This window comes from Ixodes scapularis, unplaced genomic scaffold (genome assembly GCF_016920785.2).
Source record: "Ixodes scapularis isolate PalLabHiFi unplaced genomic scaffold, ASM1692078v2 PGA_scaffold6__148_contigs__length_123643588, whole genome shotgun sequence".
NCBI classification, from domain to species: Eukaryota; Metazoa; Arthropoda; class Arachnida; order Ixodida; family Ixodidae; genus Ixodes; species Ixodes scapularis.
In genome coordinates, this window is record NW_024609881.1 from 83,609,085 (window position 1) to 83,637,036 (window position 27,952).

The 27,952-nt window shown below is 44.7% G+C and overlaps 1 protein-coding gene across 1 annotated transcript in view; it reads right to left on the bottom strand.

Annotated features, from left to right (window-relative positions):
• Positions 1–453: 453 nt before the first annotated feature.
• The window catches only part of LOC120837807 (unconventional myosin-XV), a 41,552-nt gene continuing 14,053 nt past the window's right edge, over positions 454–27,952 (bottom strand). Inside the window, exons 9-24 of the mRNA XM_040207402.3 lie at positions 13,897–14,114; positions 12,418–12,542; positions 11,906–12,041; positions 11,723–11,795; positions 11,563–11,639; positions 10,783–10,865; positions 10,386–10,516; positions 10,182–10,276; positions 9,531–9,705; positions 8,230–8,462; positions 5,974–6,038; positions 5,300–5,439; positions 4,415–4,464; positions 2,730–2,813; positions 2,103–2,237; positions 454–1,138 (exon numbers count right to left, since the gene is read on the bottom strand). Coding sequence (XP_040063336.3) covers positions 1,025–1,138; positions 2,103–2,237; positions 2,730–2,813; positions 4,415–4,464; positions 5,300–5,439; positions 5,974–6,038; positions 8,230–8,462; positions 9,531–9,705; positions 10,182–10,276; positions 10,386–10,516; positions 10,783–10,865; positions 11,563–11,639; positions 11,723–11,795; positions 11,906–12,041; positions 12,418–12,542; positions 13,897–14,114 — 1,934 coding nt within the window. The 3' untranslated portion in view covers positions 454–1,024. The remainder of the gene's footprint in view (positions 1,139–2,102; positions 2,238–2,729; positions 2,814–4,414; positions 4,465–5,299; positions 5,440–5,973; positions 6,039–8,229; positions 8,463–9,530; positions 9,706–10,181; positions 10,277–10,385; positions 10,517–10,782; positions 10,866–11,562; positions 11,640–11,722; positions 11,796–11,905; positions 12,042–12,417; positions 12,543–13,896; positions 14,115–27,952) is intronic.

Below are 27,952 nucleotides of genomic sequence, written 5' to 3' on the forward strand. Positions count from 1 at the left end.
TCAACATAGGTGCGATAACACTTATTATTCTCGTCAGAATTTCACAAGCGCCTATTTTAATAATCGGTCATCAATTTTATAAACAATCAGACATCTCCAAGAAATATTTCCTAATCAGGAATTGTTTTACAATTACCTATTTTTGCAAAATTCAAATAACTGAGCTTTGTTCCTCATCCTTGTGCGCAAACCACGTGAATAAACGTTAAAATATATTGATAATCACCTATAATAGCAAGTTCTATCGATGGCGAATCTTGAACATCATGGACCATATATCATTGCTCAATGACATCGAACTTAAAATCTACTCAAAAGGTTATTGTTGAAAACGCTCTCACGGTGTGTTTTCCGATCAAGGCATCCCCAAAACCACTCTTGACATTTTCCCTTCACGAGAGACAAAAAAAAAAAAAAAACAACGAAAGCCGCTAGAATAATGACAACAAAGAGTTTTGTTAAACACGTTTATTCTCAGGTATATTAAAAAAATCTCGCATGAATCTCTTTAAAAAAATTAAATGCCATCGCGGTTATGCAACTGGTTTGCCACAGACCTTGTCATAATCTCGTCCAAAACAAATCTCATACATGTCCTGTATAGGCCTGGACAGACGCAATACAAGGCACGAGGGAACTCGGCCAAATCTACGCCAGATCTCAACCATATGCAAGCCCGATCTCGGCCAGATCTAAGCCAGATCTAGACCAGATCTAAGCCAGGTCTCGACCCTCAATTCAGATCTCTTACCAATTCCATTCAGATCTCATGCAGATCACTTAGCGATGGCGTCTGTTGATTTCTCCGCATGCGTACGTAACGTAAGGTCACCACCATGAGCACATATACACATAATCCTTGACATATACACATTCAAGTCTATTTTAAAAACATTGGGGGGAGGGAGAGGAGCGAGAGGTGTAGATTAGTTGGCTAGGATGAGCTCAGCGGAACGTAGCTTCCTCTGAGGGCAGTTGTCTTACGCTGGCTCTACGCGAAGAGTGTGTCGAAAGAGGCGGGTCTTCATTTAAGGTTACGTGACAGCGTCACATCCTGGGGAGCATCGCCATGTTGGTTCCCCTGGTGGCTCAGCTGGATGTTGATGTACTGACGCACCAAGCGCGATATCTCGTGCGCCTGCGCAAGAAAATACGGGCAAAATGTTAGGCATGAAGGTAAAAACATCGAACGTAACCCTACCCAAAAACTCAATATATAACTTTTCGCTATCTGGATTATAAAACAGGAAATCTTGTTGGTTTCTATCTGGATCTTAGGCTTTCATAAATTATTTCCTTGTCTGCAATCTGGATTTCAGGTTTCTGGTAACAATTCTAGTTAGATCTCGTGTTCCATAATCCAGATGGCGACAAGTTATATTGCGTTTTGGGGTAGGGAAGCGATCGTAAATTTAAAAGTCATGAGTTTCCAGTCAATAAGAGACTTCAAAGAACATTAATACTATGATTGAGCTAGTTGGTTAATGTGCATTTAAAATGTTTAAAAGCGCAAAAGAACACAAAGACGAAAAAGAAACACATAAAACATAAACGGGCGCTTTTAAGCTTTTCAAAGACCACTCAGGTCAAGAAGGTCATTACAAGACAGTCGTACAAAGAAAATGACATCTCAATTTTAACCACTTAAAATATATTTCTTCTGAAGCTGGAAGTTTTTAAATGTCCGCAAGAATTGTTATGTGACGTCACAGGTTGTCCGCGAGACTTTTCAACTGCCACTTCCTTCTAGTCTGCACGTGTAATTTAGTGTGCTTTTTCTCACTTGTAGCAGCGAACATCCTGAAAGTCGTGACTTGTGCATCACCCGCTAACGTCACGGCAACAAACGGATCACCAGAAGAGGAGACAATTTTTCACGCACGTTTTGTTTTGAGATTGGGCAGACCAAGAGGCTGCTTACACGTGGGTCAATGCGCGAGCGCATAAAACAAGTTCACGTGAAGTGGCGCATACGCGCATGCGCCGACAGCAGCGCACCCCTGCGGCGTTACGTCAGAGTCGCGCATTGGTGTACAAGGGCGCCAAAAACGAGGAAGGCATGTTTTATCGTGTGACTTGGAGGATCAAAGACTCAACGTCACCTGATCCGTCTGGATGCGAGTGATCTTCTGAACCATGAGGTTCCCGCACTTCATGTCGAGGAACAGGGTGCCGTCTTCGGCGCGGACTTTTCTGGTCGAGATCACTTCCGAAAAAGGGTACATCCAAATGGACTCCTGCGTCACAACCAAAGTTCGCTTAGATCGTAAAAAATCCTACATCAAGGCTGACGACCAGACTAGAGGTTCTGCAAGGCAGAAGATCCTCCTCATCACGGGGGAGGAGGAAACAGAAAACGGTGGACAGGGTAGAAGGAGGAGAGGAGGAAGTGGGGGAAAAGTGGAAAGCGCGGACTGGTCGTCGGTCTTTAAAATACAAATGCGCGCACTAAAACATTGTGCATAGAAACATTTAGCATAGCTTAAGAGGCAACACTCCCTAAAAAAAATAACTCATATAAGAATTACCTAAAAAAGCGCTTTACATGGGGAGTTGTGGAAAGACACACTCAACTAAGCTAATAATAGAAAGCCAAAATGTAGGGGGAAAGAGGACCATAAGCCGTTATCGAACGCAGCAGCCAGAACACACCTATATGGATATATTAGAATGTCGCAACAAAATTTTTCGTTTAAGGGAATTAAACGAAAAGGATGGAATGGACTTACATGGGTAACGACATCGAGGAAGTGAATGCCTTCTCGGTTCAGCGCCAGGATGTGCTCCGCTGTCGTGTTCTCGTTACGAATCCACTGCAAAAACAAAGCACGTCTAAAAAAAGAAATTGCACGAAAAAAAAAAAAATTCACAAAACTCTCATAAATTTACCTTATCAATAGATTGTACAATAATTGAACTCATTAAAACGCACTAATGCGGGTATTTAAAGTTAAGACATGCATGAGTCATGCACCCCACACGGTTGTATGTCTTCACTTGTGCACCTCGCAGACAATGAGCTCCAACGTTTGATCCCGACTTTTTATGGGTCTGCAATCCCCACAACTTTCCATTATCTTTAGATCTGTCGTAGTTTAATAATAGTGACCTAAGTTTTGCGTTCCCTCAAACAGTTTGAACCAAAGCCATGTTTTAGAAACCGTTAAAGAAGCCAGAAAAGCATGAAGGACAGATGCAGCTTATATTGTCAGCGATTGTACACCTGTTTTCATTCGAACATCGTATTGATTAATTCGTCATGCTGATGCGCTCGCGAAAAGTTAAACCCGCACAAATTATTTAAAAAGAAATTATCTGGAACCTGGATGAGGCATTAGCAAAATTCATCCAAATCCAAGGCTGGTGTTCTTAGTACGTATTTAACCTGTTTTCGAACACGGCACTTTGAAACTTCTACGTCCTTCGCATAAAAACAAAAATAAAAAAAACTACGTCTAAGATTTGAGCGCATCATTTATCTATTTAATTAATTAAGGAGTACTGTCACTTTCCTTACTCAGAACACCCATAAATGTGGTGACAGAGAGAACATATCCCGCAGAAAATAAGACAAAAACGTAAATATACTAGAAGGTGTTACAGTGAGAGCTTTCAAAGAGGGGTTGAGAAATAGGAACTCTCACCGGAAATAACTTGCCAGCCATGGCGGACAATAAGGATTGCAAAACGAATACTGATTAGCTAAATATTTAACTAAAATCTAAAAAAAATAGCATTTTAATTCGACAATACCAACGTATAGGATCCAATGAGAAACTCCCCAAGATCATTAAAAAAAATCACAAAATCAACTCATTTTAGAAATGTATAAGGCATGAGCAGCATTTCACAGCGTTCCGAACCAATTGCTCAAACTAGACGCGTTTCTAGGTTTTGGTTTTCTATCGAAGCACATCCCTGCGCCAGCAGTGGACAATGGCGCAAAAATGCGCCCCGATAAAGAACCGAAAGTTAAAAAAAACTTTTGAAACGCCATGAAATGCTGCCCCTGCAATATACTTTAAAACAAAATGAGTTGATTTAGTAAATTTCGATGAATCTTTATAAGTTTTTTATTAGAACCATTTTTTTTTACGAATTAAAAATGTGAATGAAAATGTCTTAGTTCATTATTCTTCTCATTAGTATTTTTTTTTTTTGCAATTATTGACGTCTGACTTGGCTGACAGTTCGTTCCCGGAAAGAGTTTCCTTCTTTTCAAAACCACACTATTTGTAGGGTTTTTCTTCTAAGTTTTCGCCGAAACGCTCAATATAGTTCACTACTGAGCTCAGTTGAAACGCTAGTTGTCTACAATCCAGATGCATTATGACATAACCTTCTCTGTATCACGAATTTCACATGGTGACTTCAAGGAAAATCACACAGAAAGGAACATGCAAAAAGAAGTCACCTTGACAGCGAAGAAGCAGGAGCCAAACAGGGGCCACCTCTGGAGGATGTCTAAATCAAAAGTGAAAAGAAAAAAAGAGAAAAACTTCGCTCAAACAAAATTTTGTTACAGGCGAAACATTTGTCACAAAATAATATGGAATCCATATACAGCAACAAATTCGTCAAAACTTCATAAAGTCTAACGGCTTGCATCCAGGTTCATTTTTAACAAATACCATCGTCTTCATTCACTCCCTGTACTTTGTAGACTTGCCGAACTCCTTGATTAAACTGCCTGATTAAACCCTCGTTTGAACAGATGTTTACGATTTTATGAAAAATATAAAAAGCATAGCGTTTCACAATATGCCACGAATTTAGGATTTTATCCTTTTGTGTGTGTGTGTGTTAATAGCGTGCGCATAAGTATTTTCCTTTTTATAGCATATCACCACTCCTGGAAACCCCCTACAAGGACTGACAATATCGATAAATAAATTGATAAATAAATAAATAAAGTGAAGACGCCACCTGGTGTCGAGTCTCCTTCACTCTATCGGCAGAAGAACCTCTACATGTGACTTGGTAAGAGGTTAGATTTTCCAGGTCGAGACATAGTGCTTCTGGTCTCAGTGACTCGTGCGTCTTGTCAATTTAATATACCCAGTAAACCACAGTAGTTTATGAACGAGTCAGGTAAGTCAGGAAAGACTGAGGCATTGTTATCACAAAGGGAAAATCCCGAAAGAAGAACTACTTTAAATTTAAAAATAGCAATGCTTGCTCAAGTAGCTGAAGAGGCCAGTGTTCTTATCGAAACATCGGCTGCAGTTTTCGAGTATACCTAAAATCTGTTTTTTTTTTTCTTTTTTTTTTTTTCTGAAATGCATGATTAGGCACTGACCCAGACACTGCGCCTTGGCCTCGGTGTTCGTAAGGGCCATCATGTCGGGCCAGTTACGCTGGACCAGGTCGACCCAGTGGGGAGGCTTCACCTCCTTGCTCGCCAGCACGGGCTTGGGAAGTAGATATTTCACTTCGTCTCTGAAATTGAGCGATGCAAACACGTTCACTTTACAACTACGTTATTGATTCATATACGGACATCTGTAACGCTGCTACTATCTCTTGCGGCAGTAAGTGTAAGCGAAAAAATATTTTCATCAATCGATCTAAAGAAAAGAAAATAGCAAACATCGCATCGATTTAAACGTTTCGGAAGATGCCCGATTGGAGAGATTTAAGAAACTACACGAAGCTTTTTTTCAATTCACATTGCTGTACATCAGCTTGCTGGTGTTATTGCCACTGTTCGTTCATTTACGTCATTTTCACCCTTATTTTACCTTCTGAAGCCACGCCTGCGCAAAAAAAAAAACGCCGATAAACTCCGAATCGCGTTAGAAATAAGTACCGCACACCGGATACCCCAAAAAATCTTCATCTATTTAGTTGAGCATCTTAGTGAATCCAAATCAACTTCTTTTTTTTTCCTGAGTCAATTTTTTTTTTTTTTTTTGTTCTGTTGGCGAGAAGCGCGTTCAATAACTGTACTGCTAAAAAGGCAGAGCAACTCACTTGGAGGGCACATGCTGCATGTCGGCGGCACGGTGGAGAAGAGCTGCAATTCGTGCAATGTCCGCCTGGGAGGAAGATTAAAGTACTATTAAAAAAACGGAAGTAGTTGCCAATCAATATCGCAACAAGAGATTCTCTGCTAGGCAAGAGAGGGAACGTAGTCATTAAATAAGATATATTTTCACTGATTCACTTTGTCGCATATAAAAAAATAGCAGTAGTCTAGATTCTACAAGAGTTAGCGATGTTACTCGTAAGACTCTTGAGCACTTGGTTACGAACATAGCCCCGCATATATTTAAAAGAGTGAAATTAAAGTAACAAATAGCGGGCATACCTTTCCACAAATATGGAAGATTTAATTGATAATTTAGAAATTTAAGCGCACGCGACACAAACAAGCCACTCATAAAATCCACTTCGTTTATAGGGCTAGGGTAACCGATTCATCTACCGGCTTAAAACAAACAAAAAAAAAAGTGTGAATCTCGTTCAGAAATGAGATTATGTGAATGGCCTTCGATGATCCACGAGACATACAAGATTATTCGAGAATAGTTGCAAATAAATTTATTTTGTAACGTCATGGATGTAACCATTACTACAATGGTCCTGAACAAGGACCAGTAGTATAAAGAAATAGATAAATAAAAATACCTCGTTGCCAAAAAAAGCACGTAGCCTGCGCTTAAACAGGATAAAGGCAGTGGATCGTAGAATACGTTTGTGCACTGGAATCGATGCATAACTATAAACCGATTGGTTCATAACTATGCGTCCATTGAACTGGTTCAATTTTAATATGTTCAATTGAACTTCGCCACGATCCTAACGGTGACTTGACCTTTGACGTCAACTTTAGCGAGAGAAATTCTCCCTAAATGTAGCACGAAAGGTCAGGGGTCGATCACGCAATATAGCGCAGAGACTTGCTAAGTCCAGGTCACGAACGTACACCACGCGACACTGTTAGCGCGAACACGACATTGTCACTTTTTTGCAAGTTGCTTCTAAAAGATACCGTCGGGAATTAAAGCTTACCGCTTATGTCAGTGTCCCAAAGGAGAACGTCCCACCACGCTAGTAACAGAGTTGTACGTAACGGGTAATTAACGTGAAACGTTTTTAGGTTACGTTGCCAGATTAAGTGAAGCCACAAGAAGTGTAACCGCGAATTCCCGCTAAATGTAGCGGGAAAACTGAATGTGTGTAGGTCACGTGACATCAGGCCATCTGAAGTTATTTTCCCCGCTAAATTTAGCGGGTCAATGGGGTGGAGAGGAGTGGGTGGAGTCAATCGGGCTGAGAGGAATAAAGAGTCCTGGAGGAAGAGCTCGAGAAGAAATGCCTGGAGGTTACTAGCTCTAAGCCAAGATAGTTTCACGTAGCAACGCCATATGAAGTGACGAAAGAAGGGTATTTCTGGGGGGGGGGGGGGGAAGGGGGGGGGGAAGGGGGGGGGGAAGGGGGGGGGGTGACGACTACTAGAAGACAAGTACACTACCAAGCTCTCACCCCCGGCTCGCGCCTGCAATTTGCACGACGAGCAGACGCTAGATAGACCATAAAAAAATGTGCACAAGTTATGTCGGTATAGTCACAGTCATTCCCGAAGGAACTTATTAAAAACCGAGGACTTATTAACGACGACAAATATTGGAAGTGGCTACTGCTTCATGAAAACGGCATATTCGGAGTAACGAGAAAATAACGGTCAACTTTCAAGCTGGCGTAGCGAGTTCCTTCCGAATCGCAGTACTGAGTAACGTACTTAGTAACTTTTTTTTATGAATCAGTAACGAGTAAAGGTATCTAGTTACTTTATTTTAGTAAGGTGTACATGTCTGATTAGCAGTTTTGGCGAGAGCCCTTTGGTCCTAAAAGAAAAACAGCATCGACGTTTGCTTGTTCGCGCTAACAGCGTCCCGCTGTGCACGTATACACTTACACGCTTTTTACAAACAAGTCCTCATCTGCGCATGCGCAGTGCCCTACAGACAGCAGCGCCACCGCTGTGGCATGACGTCAGAGAGTTGACCTGGTGTAGAGGCGTTTGCAAGTACGGCCTCTGGATGCCGCCATCTCGCTGAGCTGGTGCGGGTAGATCGCATTATAGTCAAGCATTGCCGAGGCCGTGGGTGCGCCTCAGCAATGCTTGATTATCAGACGATGTACTAACACCAGCAGCAAGATGACATCGCCCAGAGGCCGTACTTGCAAACGTCTGTACCACGTTAGCAAGCAGCGGGCGCTCACCAGACTGGAGTCCGGCAGTCTCCTGCCTTGGTGTTGAACGAGAAGCAGGCCCTCCAGGTAGTCCGGCGCTACCTGGTTGAAGATGAGCTCCACGTAAAGCGGGTTGTCCAGCCGCAGCGGGAAGAACCACACGGAACGGCAGAAGATCAGGTAGAACACGTGACCGTTCTTGATCAGTTCCGTCGTCACATCCAGGATGTACTCCTCGCGACTCAGCGGCATCGTCAGGGGATCTGGGAACCGGTATGGAACAACAACAGCAAAGCGTGTACGTGAAAAGAGGAGACGGCTGACTCGGGGATACTGCGTTCGAGCTGGTGGTCAAAAAGTATACAGTGTAGGCCGGATGAAACTACTCCGCTTCAAGTGAATCGCAAATGTAAGTTTTGAATGCTACGACCCTAGTCTATGATAAAGAAATGGCTAATTAAGTCTTGCATTTATTTTATATATATAATGCATAAAAAGCGTTAAAATGGAACGTTTTCTAAATCAAATCTAGATTAAAAACGTCCACCTTCACGCAGATCGTCATAAAAAGAAACCTAAGATCCTAAAACCTTAAAACCTAAAAAAAAATGTTTTTTTTTTTGTTATTCTGAAGGTTCAAGGAAGAACAAGTTCTTTCATCAATATTCTAGAAAAACGAGAGTACCAAATAATCGTATACGCTTGCTGTTCATCGCATTTCCTAGCATGCAACGCCGATTTTTAGGATTCAATTAAATCGAGTTAGACCCACTTGCCCTACACGAAAACAGAGGCAGTACTTACAAGACAAGGCCACACTAGACAAAGACGCTATGCCCGTATTACAGGCGTTGCAAACTGACGAGATTAGCATGCAACGTCGATTTTTGTGATTAAATTAAAGCTAATTAGACCCGTTTGCTCACACGATAACAGGGACAATACACAAGAACAACTGGCCCTACTAAAAAGACGCTATGCCCGTACTACAGGCGTTGCAAACTGGGGAGATTTCTGCATCTGATCGACGTCTTACATCTCCCTTTTACGAAACAAACATACAACAAACACTGTCACGACCCTTCCCTTGGGTAACCTTTCTACCTTGCCTACTCATTGGAAAGAAGGCGATTTAGTGATATGAGCTGTGGACATACATGCGCGGAAACGCACCAAAGAGCGAGGCATTTGCGCAACCCGTCAAACGGCCAGCACCTTAATCTTAGCGTGACGTCAGAAAGAAGTTCTGCCTGAAACTGAGTCAATCAGCCCGCCAGAGCCTTCACGCTTGGCCCGTGCTGTATGGTTTCGCTTTTCTGTCGAGCTCTTACCGCCTTCGACGATGCAGTAGAGCGAGAACTCTTCCATCTCGGTGCTGCCCCGCACTCCCAGAATGCCGCAGATCTCGTCGATGATGTCCTCGACGACGGTGGTCGACTTGGTGTTGATGACGCGCTCGGTGCCACCGGGCAGTCGGTAAATCTGCCTCTTCGAGTTGCGGCCGGCCTGAACCCAAGCAAGAAACGTACAGAAGGCAAGGCAGATTTGTAATGCATTGCCATTTTAGATACGAATCTACTGGGTAACTTTCTAAACAAAAAAAAAAAAGGATTTTTTAATTTTCTTTTTTTTTTCACTTTACGAATAATTAACAAGAACCGTCTTACGCCCCTACTCCGCCAGAATGTGGTCCTATGGCAGTTGGAACAAGCTGCAAACGTTTTAGAGCTTAGAGTTATCGAATTCATAAGTTTTTTCGTATATTTTCACGAAGTATAGTAGTACCAGCCGACGGCCTTTGCCCCATGTATTCGTGGGCGGCGGTATTTGCCCTTTCTTAATAGAAAACCGAAAGTTACTCATTACAGTTCTTACAGCTAAAACTATGACTCGCCTTACCAGGGGGAAGAAGATAGAAATTCAGTAAAACTGACAAATAACAACAGAAAGAGAAGGAACAGAGTAAAAATAAGTGTACCCACCGAAATGGCCGCTATCTCCTCAATGCTCGGAACATTCTTCCGACCACCGTACTTGAACGTTTTCCTCAGATTCTGTAGGCAGACCATCGCCGTTCCTGAAGAAAGAAAGGCACAAAAAGAACACAAACAAATGAAATCTTTTAGTAAATGGAGTCTCGGAAGTCAAGTCGGCGTTCTGAAAAAAGGATCGTTGAAGGCATTCACCGTGGTAGGCTCGCCGCTTGTCATACGCTGCCGTCTCGAGGAATTTGAACAGGTAAGGCCTAAGGTTCTCGGAGCAATCGAAGTAAGCCGCCACGATGGAAAACAACCTCCAACCTCGCTGGCAGCTGTCTCTGAAAAAACGACAAATGGCATACACATAACGATTAGATATTTTTGCGGGATCTATGTTGTTTCTTTTCGTAACACCAAAGGATGCGACGCAAACCAACGGGACAAACGTGAAGCAGAAAAGCGAGGAGGTACCGCTTATTCAAGTGTGTGGCAAAAATCGTCTAGGCCTGGTGGCCGAAATGTGAAAAGGGGAAGAAGGGTTTAAATGCGCGATATTGGAGATCCGAATGATTTGAAGGCACTCTTCAAGGAATGGCACACTCACGGTCTGGAGCTCTTGTTGCTTGTCGTCTGCTTGATGATCTGGCTGTACACTTCATCCCTCAGGGGTGGGTGTTTATGGCAACTCTGCAGAACAAGTGTGTTGACTGTTACTAACGCTGAAGATCATACCAGGTAGAAGGACTGGTCAGCAATTATAAACTATAAGACGCGCAAACCTCCACAAAAACTATGAACACGCGTTCTTTTTTTTTTATTTTTCATAGAACTATAAGCGAGTAATATTTGTATTTATAACTTTCTTAAATTGGTAGTATTTAATATGCAGCGCATCGTTCTCTAGTTTAATATTATTCAAAATATTCAAAGCACAACGACTAAAAAAGCAATAAGGGCATGTCAGAAAAATATGCATGTCAACAAAATACGATTGCCAGAGGACTCAGTAAGGTTATGTACATCAATTTATGAAATATTTACTTACAATAAACAAAGCTTGTCATTTCATAATCTTCGATAGAAAACTCACATGGTGTCACCATACAAAAATTGCCATGTCCTCATTCTATGGCATTTAATGACTCTCAGAAGAACGTTAATTTTCCGAATGGAAGGTGGTGTCCAGTGAAGATAGCTAGATTCTCTCTTTCTAATAGGTCTCGCATTTATCAGAATGGAAGCTACTGACAAACATGTATATTTCATGTGAGCTACTAGAAGTAATCCACTAGCATTCATTTTTAATGCATAACATGCTTTAATAATTGATTGATTCCTTAACGAAAAGTATGTGCTTCGTAATCGTACCAAAGATAATACTTACCACTAGGATTGAATACACACAGTCCACTTCAGACTGGTTCTTGGACATGGGATAGTCACCCATGTACCGCATGACAGCTGAAACGGGATATGCAATCATGTCAAAACACGCCCTCTTAGTAATAAATAGTGGAGGTCTGACCAGCCCATGAGATGCTTACACAGAAAGCTGTCTATGGCAAGTTTGTTCATCTCTGGCGACTCAAGGTTCAGCAGTGATGCTTTGATTGGCGACTGCAAGCAAGGCCAAGGCAGGAACATTTTTTTAACACCGACAAAAAAACGAACTAAGCACATGCAAGCTTAAGCTTTGGAAGCTAAAATAAAATTGAAACGTTTCAAACCTTAGAAAATTTTACAAGTTGGGCAAGTTCTTTCCAGGTCCAGTCGGAATCCTTAGTCTTCTTGCTTGTCTTCAAGTCTTCCAGCATCTTGACGGAGCCTCTAAATGACCCATCCCGTTCTCGCAACAACCCGTATCTAAAAGAATCGGGAATGTTTCAAAACAAATAAAAATGTAGTCAAATACTAAACTCGTAGAAAAAAAAACTTGCAAGAGTAGAAATTTTACAAACAAAACATGTAATAAAAACAATTACCGATGTTTTAAAAAACTTTAGCCAAACGAAAAAAAAGATGTTTTGACAAAACAAAGATCGTTGCCTGTTGTAAATAACACCGCATAAACACATATGAAAAAAATAGAAAGCATCAAGAACTTCACAAAAATAAGCCAGAATGCTGCAACCCATCGGAAATGTTGCGAAAGAATCGACAATGCAGAAAATTTATGTCCTAAAAACAATCGAGAGTACCGAAATTGTCTCGTATCTAAGGTCCTTTGGTGTCGAGTTACCTCTCCAAGCTCTCTCGGAAGTTGAACATGGCGAACTGTAACATGCTGTGCTTGCCGTCTGCCATCTGCATCTCCATGCCATTGGGAATCTCGATGACTTCCTCCTCAAGTCCGTCCGGATGCTCCTAGGGACGATAATAGAATTTAATAAAAAGCACCGTAGATTACAAAGGAAGAAAAATCAGCTTTTGAGTAACGGTTTTAGCGCGAATCAAGTAAGTGAAGTAGAAAAAAAAAATCGCCATACTGCCATTATTAAGGAGTGTGTTTAAAGGTATGTCGCAAGGTTCACCGGTTGCCGCAGGGTAAAAGTCACACCTCCAGAACATAAACGACTACGCGAAAGTTGAGCCGCAATCACACTGCGAATACAACAGACATGCTGTAGACGCTGTCTGTATGATGGCATTGTCACATCGGTCATACGAAAACGGCCTTTAGAGATGTTCGAAGCACCTTGTGTATGGAGCAAACATGCTCCGAACACGCTTGTGGTGTCTCCGCAAATAATTCTGCAGCAGCCACACTCCCCGTACGATGTACGGGGAGTGTGATTGCTGCTTTACAGTTCATCTTAAGACTGAGAGCATGCAGTCAAGGGCTAGAAGAGGTATACCAACACCAGGCGCACAAACTAAAGACGCAGGGTCATGGCGCAGTCTGCGTACTCGATTGTTTTTGAGCAGGTCAGAGCGAAGACACAAGACGACGGCCACCGTGACATTGCGCTTATAGCGCTACTTCGTTAGCTTCACCGAGTCGTAGCGTCGGCTATGCTTCGACTTTGGATGAAACGAAGCATGGTGATGGTAAAATGATAGCCCCTCGACTTCTTACTATTCCCATCGGGGTTTTGATGAAAAAATCCGACAGATCAGCGATCAAGTCAGTCTCTGATGTCCTAGCACCTTGCGGTCGAGATTAGTCATTCATCACTCTCTTACGATCGTGACACTTATCTTCTGGACAGTGATTCTGCGGAAACGTGGCGATTTCGCTTCGCCGTCATATTACCACTGCCAGAATAAACCTTCGACTGTGCTCCGCTATGCCAAATGTGGAGGTTGCACCGGGATGGCATCACATATACGCTGTTCCTATAGTATCCAACACTTAAGTATGAAGGCTCAGCAGAGGCCTGATGGCTTCATAACAACGGGCCACTCCGAACCCTTCGCCCGTGCCGGGTAATGGTCGTGAAATAGAATACGTTTATATCCTGTACCAGTTACGTCGGTGCATATACTGGGCACCAAATGAATTGTAACACAATTATGCACCAGTAAGTTGGTGTATATTATGCACCAATTCCCTCGACCCTTGTCACTCTACCTTCTTTCCACCAGACTTGGCGGGAGAATACCGCGCCAAGTTTAGCGGGAAAATGTCAAAGATTAAAGGTCACGTCACGTAACGCTGACACTCGCCGTATAAACCATAAACCTTTTCCACGTCAAAATTCTACGAGGATTCACTGACCTTCGCCTCGATCCAGGCTGTGCCGTTATGAGCCGAAGCCAGCAGCGACGCGTGCTCCGACGGCGAGCGCATGTCCCGGCCACTGTCCACGACGCTGGTGCGACCATTCGCCGCCGGTGTGTGGGCCGCTACGCTGGGCTGACGGCTGGACAGCGGCACCACGTACTCGCAGGGGAACAGACCGCTGTCTCCGGTGTCGGTGACGCCGTACAGCCAACCTGGACGTGCACAAGGTCGTCTCGTTCGCAACAGGCACGGCCACACACGAAGAATCCCGGAAACTCTACCGCAGCGCTGACAACACGGTCCAATGGCAAAGTTCGCCGGAAGCCTTATTGTCGACCGACACCACCTTGATAACAAATCCGTCGTGCTAGATTGTCTATGGAGGTCAGCGCGGGGCGTAGATCGGGCACGAGGGATGCATCAGTGAGGTCAAGAGTCCTAGACTAAAACTCTAAGAATTTCCCTGCATCTGTACTTACCTCCTTTCTGGGCACCCAAGCCAAGCCCAAGCTTTGAACTAGCAAGGCTCAGTCTTTAGCATCTTTGCTCTATCTAAAACAGACAGTCTCCGATGCTATCTGCTGCCAGCCTGCTAACATGCTTTCAAAGGTTTTATTTTCGGGTTATGCGCATTCCGATAATAGATAACCTTGTGCAGTGCAGAAAACGCAGCATCACGCCGCGCCCGTAACATTGAACACACGAAGAGAAAAACCAAATTATGGCGAATTGCTATAATTCTGTTGCATACATAAAACGCTCTGGCATAACAAACGCTTAGCGATAATCCGAGTTTCCAGACGCCAGACGCCCATGTTCACGGCCCTCTTCATCAGATAGTTTAAGGCGTACCATGTGTACACTCGATAGCTGTTTCTATAGGCAGCCGCCAACGGCCCGGCGGCGCCAGCAGGGTGAGAGCGCACGGTTACAGCCTGTCTCGTTGTACACTCTCAGAAAAAAAGGTGTATTATTACACCCCTTGTCCCATATAATACACCCCAAAACTTCAATTCGACGTACAGCGCCCCATAATCGAACAGGCGGCCCCAAAGTTTACGAGGGGCTTGATAGCCGTGTGGTACAACATATAAAGATAGCTGATGTACGTATTATTGACTACAAAAAAGAGAATCAGAGTTTTCTTGGCCGTACTGCAAAAGCTCCGTGTTTTCTTTCTTTGGTCTTTGATACGTACTTTAACAATTTAATAAGTTATATCGCACCGTTATCAAGCCCCTGGTAAAATTTGGTGCCGTCTGTTCGACTATAGGGCACTGTACGTCGAATCGAAGTTTTGGGGTGTATTATATGGGACAAAAGGGTGTAAGGTGATACCCTTTTTTTTTAGAGTGTAACTTGGCAAAGGGTGAACGATAAGCCCCACATTGCGTGCCGAAGGCTTCGAAATGCGCGACGTATACGAGCGCAACGCACACATATTGGAGCATGATGCAGCGAAAAGCCTGATACTTCTTCGGAGTTGAGGCGCGCTCCGGTGATACGCAGCCACGTTCCGATTGGCCCGCCAGGGCCGTAGCTTTGGCTCTACTGGCACGTTACGCGATCACGGCTTCCTGGGATACCCAGCATTTCTTGCTTCAGACACTAGGCTCAGGGGCGCCACCAGAGTAAATGCTCACGTTTGAACAATGCAGCCGCCACTCCCAGGGGTACTTAATATTTCTTGCTTCAGTCGCTAGATGGCGCCAAACCAAACAGCATTGCAAGTTGCCTACACTTCGTTTCAGTTTGAAGTACAGACGGAGCAGACGCTACGAACTAATGGGACCAATCAAGCTGCGCCAAAAGCGCAAGTCACTGAGCCTTTCTTTTTTTTTTCTTTTGTTTACGATAGGTTCAGCGATGATCGAGCACGTACAGAAACATGACAAGCACAAAGATGGTCGTGCGCTTTTGACGCTGTTTGTTTGGTTCCGTCAGTTCGTAGCGTGGGCTACGTATTGACTTAAGGTGAAACTAAGTATAGATGAAGCACCCTACTGAAAAATCTTATGTGCAGAATAAACGTATTGGTCCAATAAGCGGATATGATAAATATGATAGTATAAGAACATATAAGAACCATGCAAGAGTATATAAGAAGTTATAGGAAACTGATAAGGAGAATTCTGATAACTTCTTATACAATCTTATAATGTCTTACATGTTCTTGTAGTGTTTTTTGTGTTCTTATATGATCTTATTTGATCATATGGGTTTATTGGACCAAACTATTTCTTACAGATGTGAGATTCTTTTTACTAGGGTGGTACTAACGCTAATCGGGCTGATTAACCTGTCGATATTTCAGAGCATTCCGTACCCTCGAGCTCCTCTCCCTCAATGCGCACAGGTGGTCGAGCTCCTCCTCGTCTACCCCTCTGGTCACGTGACCTCCCCGTTAACCAACCAGCGTCGAGCATCTCACTCCTTTTCTCCCATTCGCCAAGCAATCAGTGTCGAGAGCTCGCAGGCACGCTTTTATGTAGGCTTCAATGTTATCTGGGCTTTACGAAATGCCGAACACCTAGCGGAAGAAAGTTTCACGTTTACATTTACGGTAAATTGCTAGACACTCGTGGTGCATACGTGAAACATGTGCAACACGAGATCTTCCAGAGTCTTCCATACTCTCGAGCTCTTTTCCCTCAGTGCGCACAGGTGGTCGAGTTCCTCCTCGCCCACCTCACTCTTCGCTTACCCCTTGGTTAGCTGACCTCCCCCGTTAACCAATCAGCATCGAGCTCGGCAGCCATGCTCATCAAACTTCACGAAATGCTAAGCACCTAGCCACAAAACGTTTCACGTTAATATTAAAAGATAAAAATAAAACACGCTACCGGCAGCTGCATGCTTTGAGTCCCTAAAACGACACACAGGCAACCGTGTCCACCAGTAGTTTCACGATCCAGGTTGGACGTAATTGAGGCAATCTAGCAAAAGCCCAACTATGCAAGTAACGCGGGCTCTGTGTAGCATGAAACGAACGGACGTCGCTCCGTGATACCTCCATCAGCGAATTTCCTTATAAGGCTCGCGCCCCGGGGCGCGTATTAGGATTTCCTCAGGGTATAGAATAATGGGGAAAATCCGAGGACCTGACAGGCCCATTTGGACGTCCCGCTCTTACCGAAGCAGCAGAGAAGCGCAACCTTTCGCACTCGACGTTTGAGATAAGACGGCTCGTGACAGTAAACGGAGCCGGAGCAGTGCTCTCTGCGTCAAGAGTAGAAAAATGCGCGAGTCACTTAGGACGGTGGCGACACGATGACTGGCAATATCGGTGGTTAACAACAGTTTTGTCGGGAAAAACACGGCGTGCATGTTAAAGGCACGCACACGGTGCCGCCGCCTTTAGCGTCGTACTCTCCCCCCCCCCCCCCCCCCCCCCCCCATTTTTCGCTACAACGCCTACAGACACACACCTGGGTGGCCCGTAACAAAAATCGCGCAGGACATACGCGATGATGGCCGGTTCCGATAGGGAGTCGTAAGCGAATCTCCGAGGTACCATACGTTTAGGCGTGAAACACTGGCGGCTGTTTACCTAAGCCGCCGCAGCGTCGGTGCAGTTGCGGAAAAACGCGCGTCCCTGGAGCGGTTGAAAAAAACAAAAAAACATTCAGGGGTCCCGGATTTGCCCCACGGTTTTACTCCGTGAGAAAACCCCAATACACCCCCGGGGCGGCGACTCTGTTAAGATATAAAAGTAGAGGGAAATACCTCGGACATCGCAGAACTCCGCGAGGACGCGTCTCGCCTGCGACGCGGCGTCCCTCAGAAACTGTCCAAGGGCGTCTATTCCCGCGACAGGACGACGCCGAGGAGCGACTTCGGGGGCCGGGGCGGCCGTCACCGCCGCGGCGCACAGCATGTCTCGGAAAACTCATCGCGACCCAGAGCGCGAAGGGTGCCACCGCGCACGGTGACGGGAGGGCCGTGACGCCCATTGTACCGGATCCCTGGACCGCACACGCCGACGTCGGTGGCCTTGGAGCGTGGCACGCGCACTGGAAGGGTCACGTTTGCCGTCCCTCTGCGCGCTGACAAGCCGCGGTCAACAGATGACGCCACAAACTGTATAGAGTCTAACAAAAACAACAAAACGGGCCTCTGTTTCCGCTTTGCTTCGCTGCAGACTACACGGCCAAATGCGATCATTGCTCGCCTCCTATGAAAGCTATTTTCTACTGATTCAGTTTCGACCAACAGAATGGAGAAGGAGATTCAATTGTCGTGCCTTGAACGGCTAAGTTGAAAACTAAACTAAACGAATGACAGCAACACGAATTCTTTGTTTGTTTACAACGCAGCGCTCTCGTGTCCAATTTGTGGCCCGCGCTGTATCGAGGATGATGACGTAAATAATGCGATCCACAAGCCTTGTGTTAAGTAAACACCAAGCCCGGTGGATAACATCAAGCTGGACAAAGCGCCCCCTGTAGATCGATATCCTCGCCAATAGTGAGTAACTAAACATTAAACGTCCGTACATTTTTATTCAATAAACGTGGTCATGTACAGCCAGACTTGCATGGTACACTCTCCGGCAGTATGAAAGACCCACTGGGAGCGCGTGGCCGACGCGGTGGCTGGCGGGGGCGCTGCGAGCGCTCCGGGCAATTCCATTCTGCTTCGAGGGGAGGACGCTCACTCGGGCTCAGCTAAAGCGAAACGCGCTTTATAAAGATTGTGCTGAGCCCCGAGTGAGCGTCCTTCCCTCGAAGCAGAATGGAATTCCCCGGAGCGCTCGCAGCGCCCCCGCCAGTCACCGCCTCGGCCACGCGCTCCCAGTGGGTCTTTCATATTGCCGGAGACTGTACTCATTACAAGTAATCAAACTATACTTGTAATCGATTACTTCTCGCAGTAATTTTCTAATAATTCGATTACTTTTATGAGGACGTAATCACGAGAGTAATTCGATTAATTTTTGGAAGTACTAAAGTTTCTCGTAACCGTTACTGGTTTTCCCCTCCTTCCTAATGGCGCCTTTTGTTTCCTACAAGTTCCCTACCGAAGCACCCTCGAACCAAGCCTCTGAGGGGAGGATGGTCTATCAAAGTTGGTCTATTGAGTAGATGAGTAGTTTGTAAGTCGGTCATTCTAAATCAACAATGGACAGTACGAAAAACACGTTTTCAAACCGGCAGAAAGATCTGACCTGAAAATTTGAAGAAATCGGAAAAGTAATATGGTTACTCTTCCAATTACTCTTCCTGTCATGCAATCGAGTAATCTAATTAAATGCTTTTGCACCGAGAGTGATTGTAATTGTAATCGATTACATTTTAAAGGAACGTGTACGAGACTGAACCCTACTTATACTCGACGTAAACTTACCATGAAGAACGCAATAAAACCTGACCGCTCGTTTTTTTTTTTTTTTTAAATTTATGTGAAGTCAAGTCGAAATGTGTTTTTATTTGTAAACAAGATGTTAGTTAATTACACTTATTCAGACGGGGGTTCAAAAGTTAAAAAAAACTGCTAAAAACGAACATAAAATCTATATTACCAAAGGAAGAGTATTGAAACCAAACAAAGTACTTCTAACCCTTTAAAAACACAAAATACGGAGAGGAAATAAAAACATACTACGTGCCAAAGATATCCGAAGAGTTACCCGAAGGCATCATTAAGATAAAATCTCCTAAAAGCGTCAAAATGTTTACAACAAAATGGATAATAAAAAAAAGTTAAAAAAGCACACTACGAAAAAAGTTACATTAACTTTACTAAATTGCATTTCTTAGTGGATCAAAGACAACTATGATACACACCGATATGGTTCCACCAAATCTTTATTATACGCATGTACAGGAGACACTAGTTTCCTAGCTTTAGTCGCTGCGAATATAAAATACGTATAACTAAAATAGCGTATTTTCTTTTGTTACGTTTATTTTGTTGAACATTCCAAAAGTGTTCCCGTTATATTACTTTTGCCTCGTACCGCTACTGCCGTGTCCCACGCACGAACCTGCTTGGCTTATGTGAGAACAAAGGTGTAAAATGTAAACATAAAACGTAATAAATTGTATTTTATGGCATTGTTTCAGCCGCGCAAACTCGCACTTACAGTTTATTTCAAAGAAAAGTAAAAAGTGAAGCCGTTTACAACTTCCTGTAACGCCGAATTAGAGCGCAGCTCTTGAGGAGGAGGAGGGAAGGGAACTGAGGGGAGGTATACCCCTCCTCCTCCTCCTTCTCCACCTCCTCCCCTCATTCTTCAATCTCCTCCCGGGGGGGGGTCACGTGACCTGGGGGGTCACATGACCTGGGGGAGGGGGTTCACGTGACCTCGGGGGGAAGGTCAGGTGACCTCGCGGTTACGCCGACGGCGACGCCGACGCCGACGCCGCTATAGCCGGAAACGGGAACGTAAGAGCTGCGCTCTAAAACAAGTTACTGATTCACAGAATTCGGTTATTGCAGATGTTGGAGACTGGCGAAGCCTTTCTTCGTACAAGACATACTGGTGCGCAAATCGCAGCCGATTATTTCTGATAGTAACGACCGTAACATAACAGCGCTGGTAGTATACTAGAATATGTTTCCGTTTTATATCAACCCAGAGCGCTACAAGCAGTGGCTCTGCTATGTCGTGAACATATGGGAGTTAGTGTACAGATTTGCTTGTACGCTAATCAATCTTTTGCAACCTATTATAACGTAGAAAACAAAACTAAGGTAGCAAATCGGGTCAGTGGGTAAACTGATGATGTGGGGTTCTGCCGGGCACTGTTAGTATATTAGTAGGAATATGAAGGGGAAGAGAAGTGCCAGAGGCAACGAGGGGAACGACGTTTCGACCAAACGGTCTTCTTCAGATACTCTTGTTCCCCTCTTTTCCTCTGGCACTTCTCAGTTGGTAAACGTTGTACACTCTAAAAAAAAAAGGGTGTCAAAAGGTGTATTCTTATACCCTATGTACCATATAATACACCCCCAAACTTCAATTCGACATGCAGCACCCTAAAGTCGAACAGACCGCCCGAAATTTTATGAGGGGCTTGATAGCCGTGTGGTGCAACTTATAAAAATAACTAATGTACGTTTTACTGAACACGAAAAAAATAATCCGGGTTTTCTTGGCCCTACTGTAAAAACTTTGTGTTTTCTTCATGTGGTCTTTGATACGTACTTTAGCTATTTAAAATGTTGTACCACACGGCTAACAAGCCCCTCGTAAAATTTCGGGCCCTCTGTTCGACTGTAGGGCACTGTACGTCGAATTGAAATTCTGGGGTGTATTATATGGGACAAAGGGTGTAAGAATACACCTTTCGACACCTTTTTTTCTTGAGAGTGTACACTACGCGACACTGTCAGCCCGGACAAGCGATCGCTAGTTTCTATACTGTTTTACTTTCAAAACTGAACGGCTACCATAAGAACTACGAGAGCGGCGGGAAAACCTCATTCAGGGCGGTGACCTAAGCGGTCACTGCGCGCCTCAATTCATACTTTACAACAATCCTCGTACCTCCAGTGTAACTGCGATTAAATCAACATCATCCTTACCACTTCTTTGACAACGTGGAAAGATCTTTCGTCTGGGATTGTTTCATAAGATATATCAGAACAATTCGATTCTTAAGGAAAGGCTACCAACAACACCTTATCGCTTTTCAGCACGCAGATATGTGGTAAGCTGGGCATGTCTGTATGATGACACTGTGGACAGTCATCTTTTTGTCTATTTGTGCGCTGTATATTACCGTTCCCCGTGTCTTCAGCACGGATTGATCACCGTCATAAAGTCGGCATCTCATCCTGTCGCACAAATCGTTTTTTTGAGTCTTTCCTTACCAAAACTTCTCCGTCATTGTGGAATCCTTTTTTTCCCGAGGAATCGGCAGAAATTCCCGATAACGAACATGTTCAAACTGCCGTTACTAACCTTTTTTATTATTTCTTTCGTGAAGAGCCCCAACTATATATGATATAATTGTTTATGTTTTGCTTTTTTTTTTTTACTGTATTTTACTACTGCAACTTACTCGCCTCGGTAATGCCTCTGGCCCTGAGGGTAAAACGATAAATACATAAATAAATAAATAAATAAATAAACTTTGTTGCAAATCTATATCTCTGTCCGAGTGAAGTACAGAAAAGCGTCACTGCCGTGTTCGCGCTAACAGTGTCTCGCAGCGTATACACCCACGGACAATATGAGCTGGAACACCCAATCCGGCCTTTTTCTGCGCCTGCGGCCCCCAAAAAGCTCTAATTATCTCTTGATTTGTCAAAGGGTTCGAAGTATGGGTCGTCAACTTCGCATTTCATTGTCAGACCACAGCTCTCTCAAAAATGGGCATGTAAGCCAAGGAAGCATGAAAGACTGCTTCAGCTCATGTTGTCGGCGATAATGCATGATGAGGAGCCACTCTTGGGAAGTAATCCGTTACTTCAAATAATTTTGTAATTGCCACGTTACTTTCTTTTCCGGCAGTAATTTGTAATGTAATTTCGTTACAGAAAATTGGTAACGGATTGCTTTCATTACTCGTTACCTTTTAAAAATATGAACATAATCCAGAAACGGAAGTAATATGAGTCTACGACCCCCCGCTCGACCAAACCAAAGCTCAAGAACGAGCGCTCGCGACCTTCATAGGCTGACAGAGCGTCAAAGCTACAGGCACGAGACCACAGCCGTCCGATCCGACGTGCGAACTGCCGGAATGACCTTCGGGGGCGAGGGTTTTCGTAGCACCGGAGAGCGTTGAAAACCCTCGCCTCGACCGTCGTATTGCCTGATCGGACGTCGGATCGGACGGTTTCGTCGTACATGTGTTTCGCGCTTTACGCTTGAAAGGCCCGTCTCAAAAAGGAGCTTCTGTAGATCGGTTCCGTATACCTCCGAATCTCCTAGCGGAGGTACAGGGTGCTACTGAGCATGCGCACCGCTAGCTTTGTCGGCATCATCCCAGGGATACATTCCGGTCGCCGTAAGTTAGCGAGATGGCGGGTGCGGTTGCAGCTTATAATGCGGGCGTGCGTGAAATGAAAACTAGTGTTGCGGAACGTTTTTTTGAAAACATCAAAACTGTTTCCATTGTTTTCTCGACAAGTTTACGGGTGAAGTAAGGTGAAAGTAGTTTGTAACGTAACCAGTAAAGTAATCCTTCACTTTCAGCGAAAATAGCTTTGTAACGGTAGTTTATCACATTCGAGGCTCGGTAATTTGTAATTGTAGTCCATTACATCTTACAACTCAGTAAATGCAGATGGACAAAAGTCAACACCGGTCAAGGTCGCCTCCGTTTGTGTTTTCTGAATTGTCTATCCCGCTCAAGCAGACAACAAAAATTTACTGGCTGGTGTAACAATAGATTGAAAGAGTGATCTCATTTGTTTTTATTTATCCGAGATAAAAAGAGTGATCTCATTTATTTGCCGGGGTTTTTCTTTTCTTTTATTTTTTTGGTGGGCTCTTCTTTTCTCCCTTTTTCCTTTTTATAATTTTTTTGTAAGTTTTGGGGTTTTATAGATGTTTTTGTACATTTTATTGTTTTGTGCTTTTTTTGCGTGTTTTATTATTTTTTTTTTTTTATTTTTTTGTGGGTGAGGCGCATTATACGCCCAGTAGTCCCTACCCGATGGTGCGAGCATCACTCCCCAAACGTGAACTTCCCCGATACTCTGACCAGTGCCCGGTCACGAGGAAGGTCGTTTGTACCCGCTTCCGAACAAACCGGTGGGTGCCCGGCGGCGGTGGATTCGAACCCACCACCTCCCGTAGCCGAAGCGGACACTTTACCCCTAGGCCACGACTGCGGTGGTAAGGCCGCGGGGAATGTGGCGTCCTGACTGCTATCACATCTCGCTCGAGAATGAGGAGGAAATTCGGTGAGGAGGAGGAGGACGAGGGTCCCCCGACGTTAAAAAACGTTATCTTCATAATATAAACCCTGATTGCGATGTTTCCTAACCATCTCGCCTGCATACTTTCGCTGCTTGTTACCTTCGCCTGGGACATAAAAGGAAAAGGGATTCTATTTCAGATAAGTCCGACCGACCGGACAGCAAGTCGTCTGCTTCTTGCTCAGAACTTGCGGTGACAGAACAACGCCGAACTCTTATTGACTGATTTTAAAAAAAAAATAGTGGGTAGACCTCAATGCTAGATGCCTTGAAGTCTACCCACTATTTTCGGTTTAATCAGCCAATGAGAGCTCGGCGTTGTTCTGACGTCACCGCCACTCCTGCGCTGTCTGCATTCGCCAGAGCCAATTAGACAGCGTCGAAAGTGCATCGTCGTCTTTGTGCGTTTGCCACATCACCGGCTCAATCCAATCGCGCACGGCGAACGCTCGGTTGGCTCGGTGCAACGTCGGTAGCTTCGGTCTGCCTTTTGCGTCGTGTCTGCCGTGGTGGTGACTACTCTCTCCGTGCACATGTGTCGTAGGCGTGCCGAAGTTCACCAACGATTGTCTCGCGGGTGCCATGCCGCGAAACTGCATGTTGCGCGCCGCTGTGTGACACGAACGCAAGAAAGAACCCGGCCGTCCGTGGTATCACGAGTTTCCGTGCGACCCACGACGTCGGAAAACATAGCTAACAAAAAAAAAACGCAAAAAAGAGAATAGACGAAAAAAAAAACGCGGACAGAGAAGAGAGGAGCACAGGACAGGACGTAGCTTTCAACTGAACTGTAATAGAACACACATAAAAATATTAAAACCGCACATGCGCACAACAAATACATTTAGACAAAAAAAAAAAAGAAGGCCGACGTTATTGCTGAGTGTCTGAAACATGACCGATAAAGGCCTGCCCCGTATCAGAGAGGGCGATAGAGGGCTGATACAAACATTCGAACCATGTATGTGCCCTTATCATGAAGGCATCGTGTATTTCAAGCTACAGTTGCGTTTTGAATCTTCCCGCAACCTCGGTTCTATGGAACACCGGTTGGCCATTCACATCTATCGCACTGTACAGCCAAATGGCCAGACCGGGATGGCGTGGCAGCCGCTGAGTGCTCTCTAATTCTATCATTGATGCACCTTCCAGTCTCGCCCACGTAAACCCGACAGCATGAAAAAGAAATTTCATAGGTAACGCCCCATTGCGCACTCACGAAACTTAGAGGCATGACGTTTGATGCACACTCCTTCCGCCTCTTCGACTTTCCTTCTTTTTTTGTTTATTCTTTTACACAACATAGAAAGCTTGTTTGGCGGGGAAAAGACCACCAGAATGCGAAACCTGTTCGCCACCTTTTTCAGGTTATGGAAAACGTTGTGCACATATGGCACGACAACAGGTCTGACCTCTCGTCTCGCCTTGTCAGCCTGCTTTCCTCTGCCAAGCCCTTTCAGCTTTTTGACCAAACCCTCTGCAACATCACAAAGAGCACGGGGTGGGAAACCGACATCCTGCAATCTAACTAACTTTGACTGGAAGCTAGAACTCATCTCGTGTGGGCAAGATTTCTTCAAAGAGGCAGCCAGGCAACTGGAGGTAATTCTCCTCTTTGCAAGCTTCGAATGGGCCCAGTCATAGGGAAGCAACTTTTCTTAGAACGAGACTCATTCGCCCAACACACACGGTCGCTCTCACAGAAAAGACCCATGCCTGTCCAAAAATTGCAAACGCCCGAAGCTCGCGTTCTCATGTGTGAAACTTAAGTCCGCCGCACAGCTGTTAAATATACCTCGAGCACGTCCGAAACCATATTTTCTTCGTTGACCCTACAGAATCTCTCTTCAAAACAAGAAAACCGTCAACGTAACTTTTTATTATTATTATTTAAATGTATTCTTTTTGCGCATGCGCGGTTTTAATATTTTTGTGTTTGTGTGTTCTTTTAAAATTCAGTTGCAGGTTGCACCCTGTCCTCTGGGCCTCTCTTCTTTGTCCTCGCTGTTGTTGTTATTGTTGATGTTTGCACATTCCCTATCATATATCAGAACCAACAGCCCAACTCGTTATTTTAATACTGAAACACATTTCTCGAACATGACCGAGCGAGAAAGGAAGCTAGTGGGAGCTGAGTGATAAGTGTTTGCAATGTTCCCTCCACTTTACTGTGGATGATTCCACGAAGACGGCGAAATTGAGTCTCTTGGTTCCGTGCGCAGTTCCCACCGTATTTCTGAACTCTCCGCCGTACATATGGGCAGAAAAAAAGAAACGGCCTCGAAACACTCCCTCGGGTGATAGCACGGCGGATGAGGGTGCGGCTGAATGTGGCGGCTCAGAGCAAGTCCCAAATCTAAACGAACCTCGCCTGTCTTCCCGACAGCGATCAACACGCGCTCTCTCCTCCTCCGAAGCGCGCTGCGAGTGTACTTCCCTACCTTGACGAGGCGTGTCAAACTACATTCGACCTTGTGCACGTGATGGACAAAGCAAAGAAAACGGAGCACCGACTGGAAATGAAAGTTGCTCGACAGAGAAACGCGCAGCAGGAATTGGGCTGGGAACATTCACTCGTCAGTGGAGCAACTTGTAAAGTCACACATAAACCTCTCTTGAGGAAGGTTCTCCGTCTGTGAATGTGGCGTTGTTTCTTGCTTTGCGACATCTCTTTTTTAGATTGTGACATTAAAAAAACCTTGGAGGACGCTTAAGCTTCGCCTTTAAGTGTGGAACGCGACAGCGTTATCGGGCCCCGTTCGCAAAGACTTCTCATATAAACCCGCGCTCGTTCCCAAGGGTGTGTGCGTGGTCTAGTCAGATGTCACGTGACGCGTGACGTCAAACTTGGCTGTGATGTCATGACCTCATCGGCCGGATAAATTTAGCGGAAATATCTCCGGTAAACTCGGCGGGAAAAGTTTCCGCTAAAGTTGGTGGGAAAAGTTTCCGCTGAGTTTAGTGGAAAATTCTCCCGCCAAATTTAGCGGGTCGATAAGGTCATGACGTCACACGTGGCTGCGTGTGGTGCATTATGGGATGTTTTAGTCCCGCCGAAGCCGACGCCGGATTTCCTGCGACACGTGCTCCTAAGCGCTATTGCGTTCATTTGTTTTATGCTTTACGACAATGAAATAAAAACAAGCTCCTGATTTAACTTTTCGAGACATTTACTTGTCGGCAGTTTCTATAATCTTGCTAAATTCTCTAAATTCACTGGAATGCTGTAAATATTCCTCGCATCGCAGCAGCTTTCTATCTTCAAGTTACATTTACTCAGTCATAAAGCTAGATTGTATACCCTATGTTGTAAAAAAAGTGAGTGCAAACTATTGCATTTAAAAAAAATTCCTAGATAATTTAATCATTAGTGTAAATAAAGTGTATCTAATTAACGCTATATAATTCGTATTCAGGATTCCTTCTTGAAAACAAACAAACTAGTGTTGGAGTACTGAACTAAAATAGCTATAACAAAATGCGCGTTTCATACGCAGGCTATTCGATGCACGGCAGCTCGATAGAAGTGCGCCCAATTCACTTCCATTGAGCGGCTGTGTGCAAAGCGACCTGCTATCACGACGGGTCGTTCCCGTTTCGACCCATTCCCGAAACAACCTTCCCGTTTGTACCTTCCCGTTTCGACCCGTCTCAAAACGACCTTCCCGTTTCATCCTTTCCCGTTTCGGCTCGTTTCAAAACGACCTTCCCGTTTCATCCTTTCCCATTTGGCCCTTTTCCGAAACAACCTTCCCGCTTCGGCCATCGTTTGGTTAGCTTGTATTGTTCGTTAACAGTTGATTAGGTTCAAGTGTCAAGTGTCTGTTCTCCTTGCTCACATCACTTCTCCCTCTTCGGAAACAACCTCGGAGACATGGCACCGTAAGAAAAGCGCTGTGTCAGGGAGGGCTCACCCGAACATATACAACTTCATCGACCTGCAAACGGGACGATCCTTGAGAAAGATATCGCTGCAGCAGCTTGCAAATGGTGGTGCCGTGCGGGCCAGGTGACCGCCGCGAACTATCACAATTGAAGTGTCGCCTTTCTGATGGCGCGATTTTCCTTCTCGACTTCCTCAACCAAGGCGACAGCATTTTGTGGTTTATGATTTTTAGCTGTGTACGCGACGGTTCTGTGTTTGAACTTGTAAAAAAAATGAAGTCGCAATTAT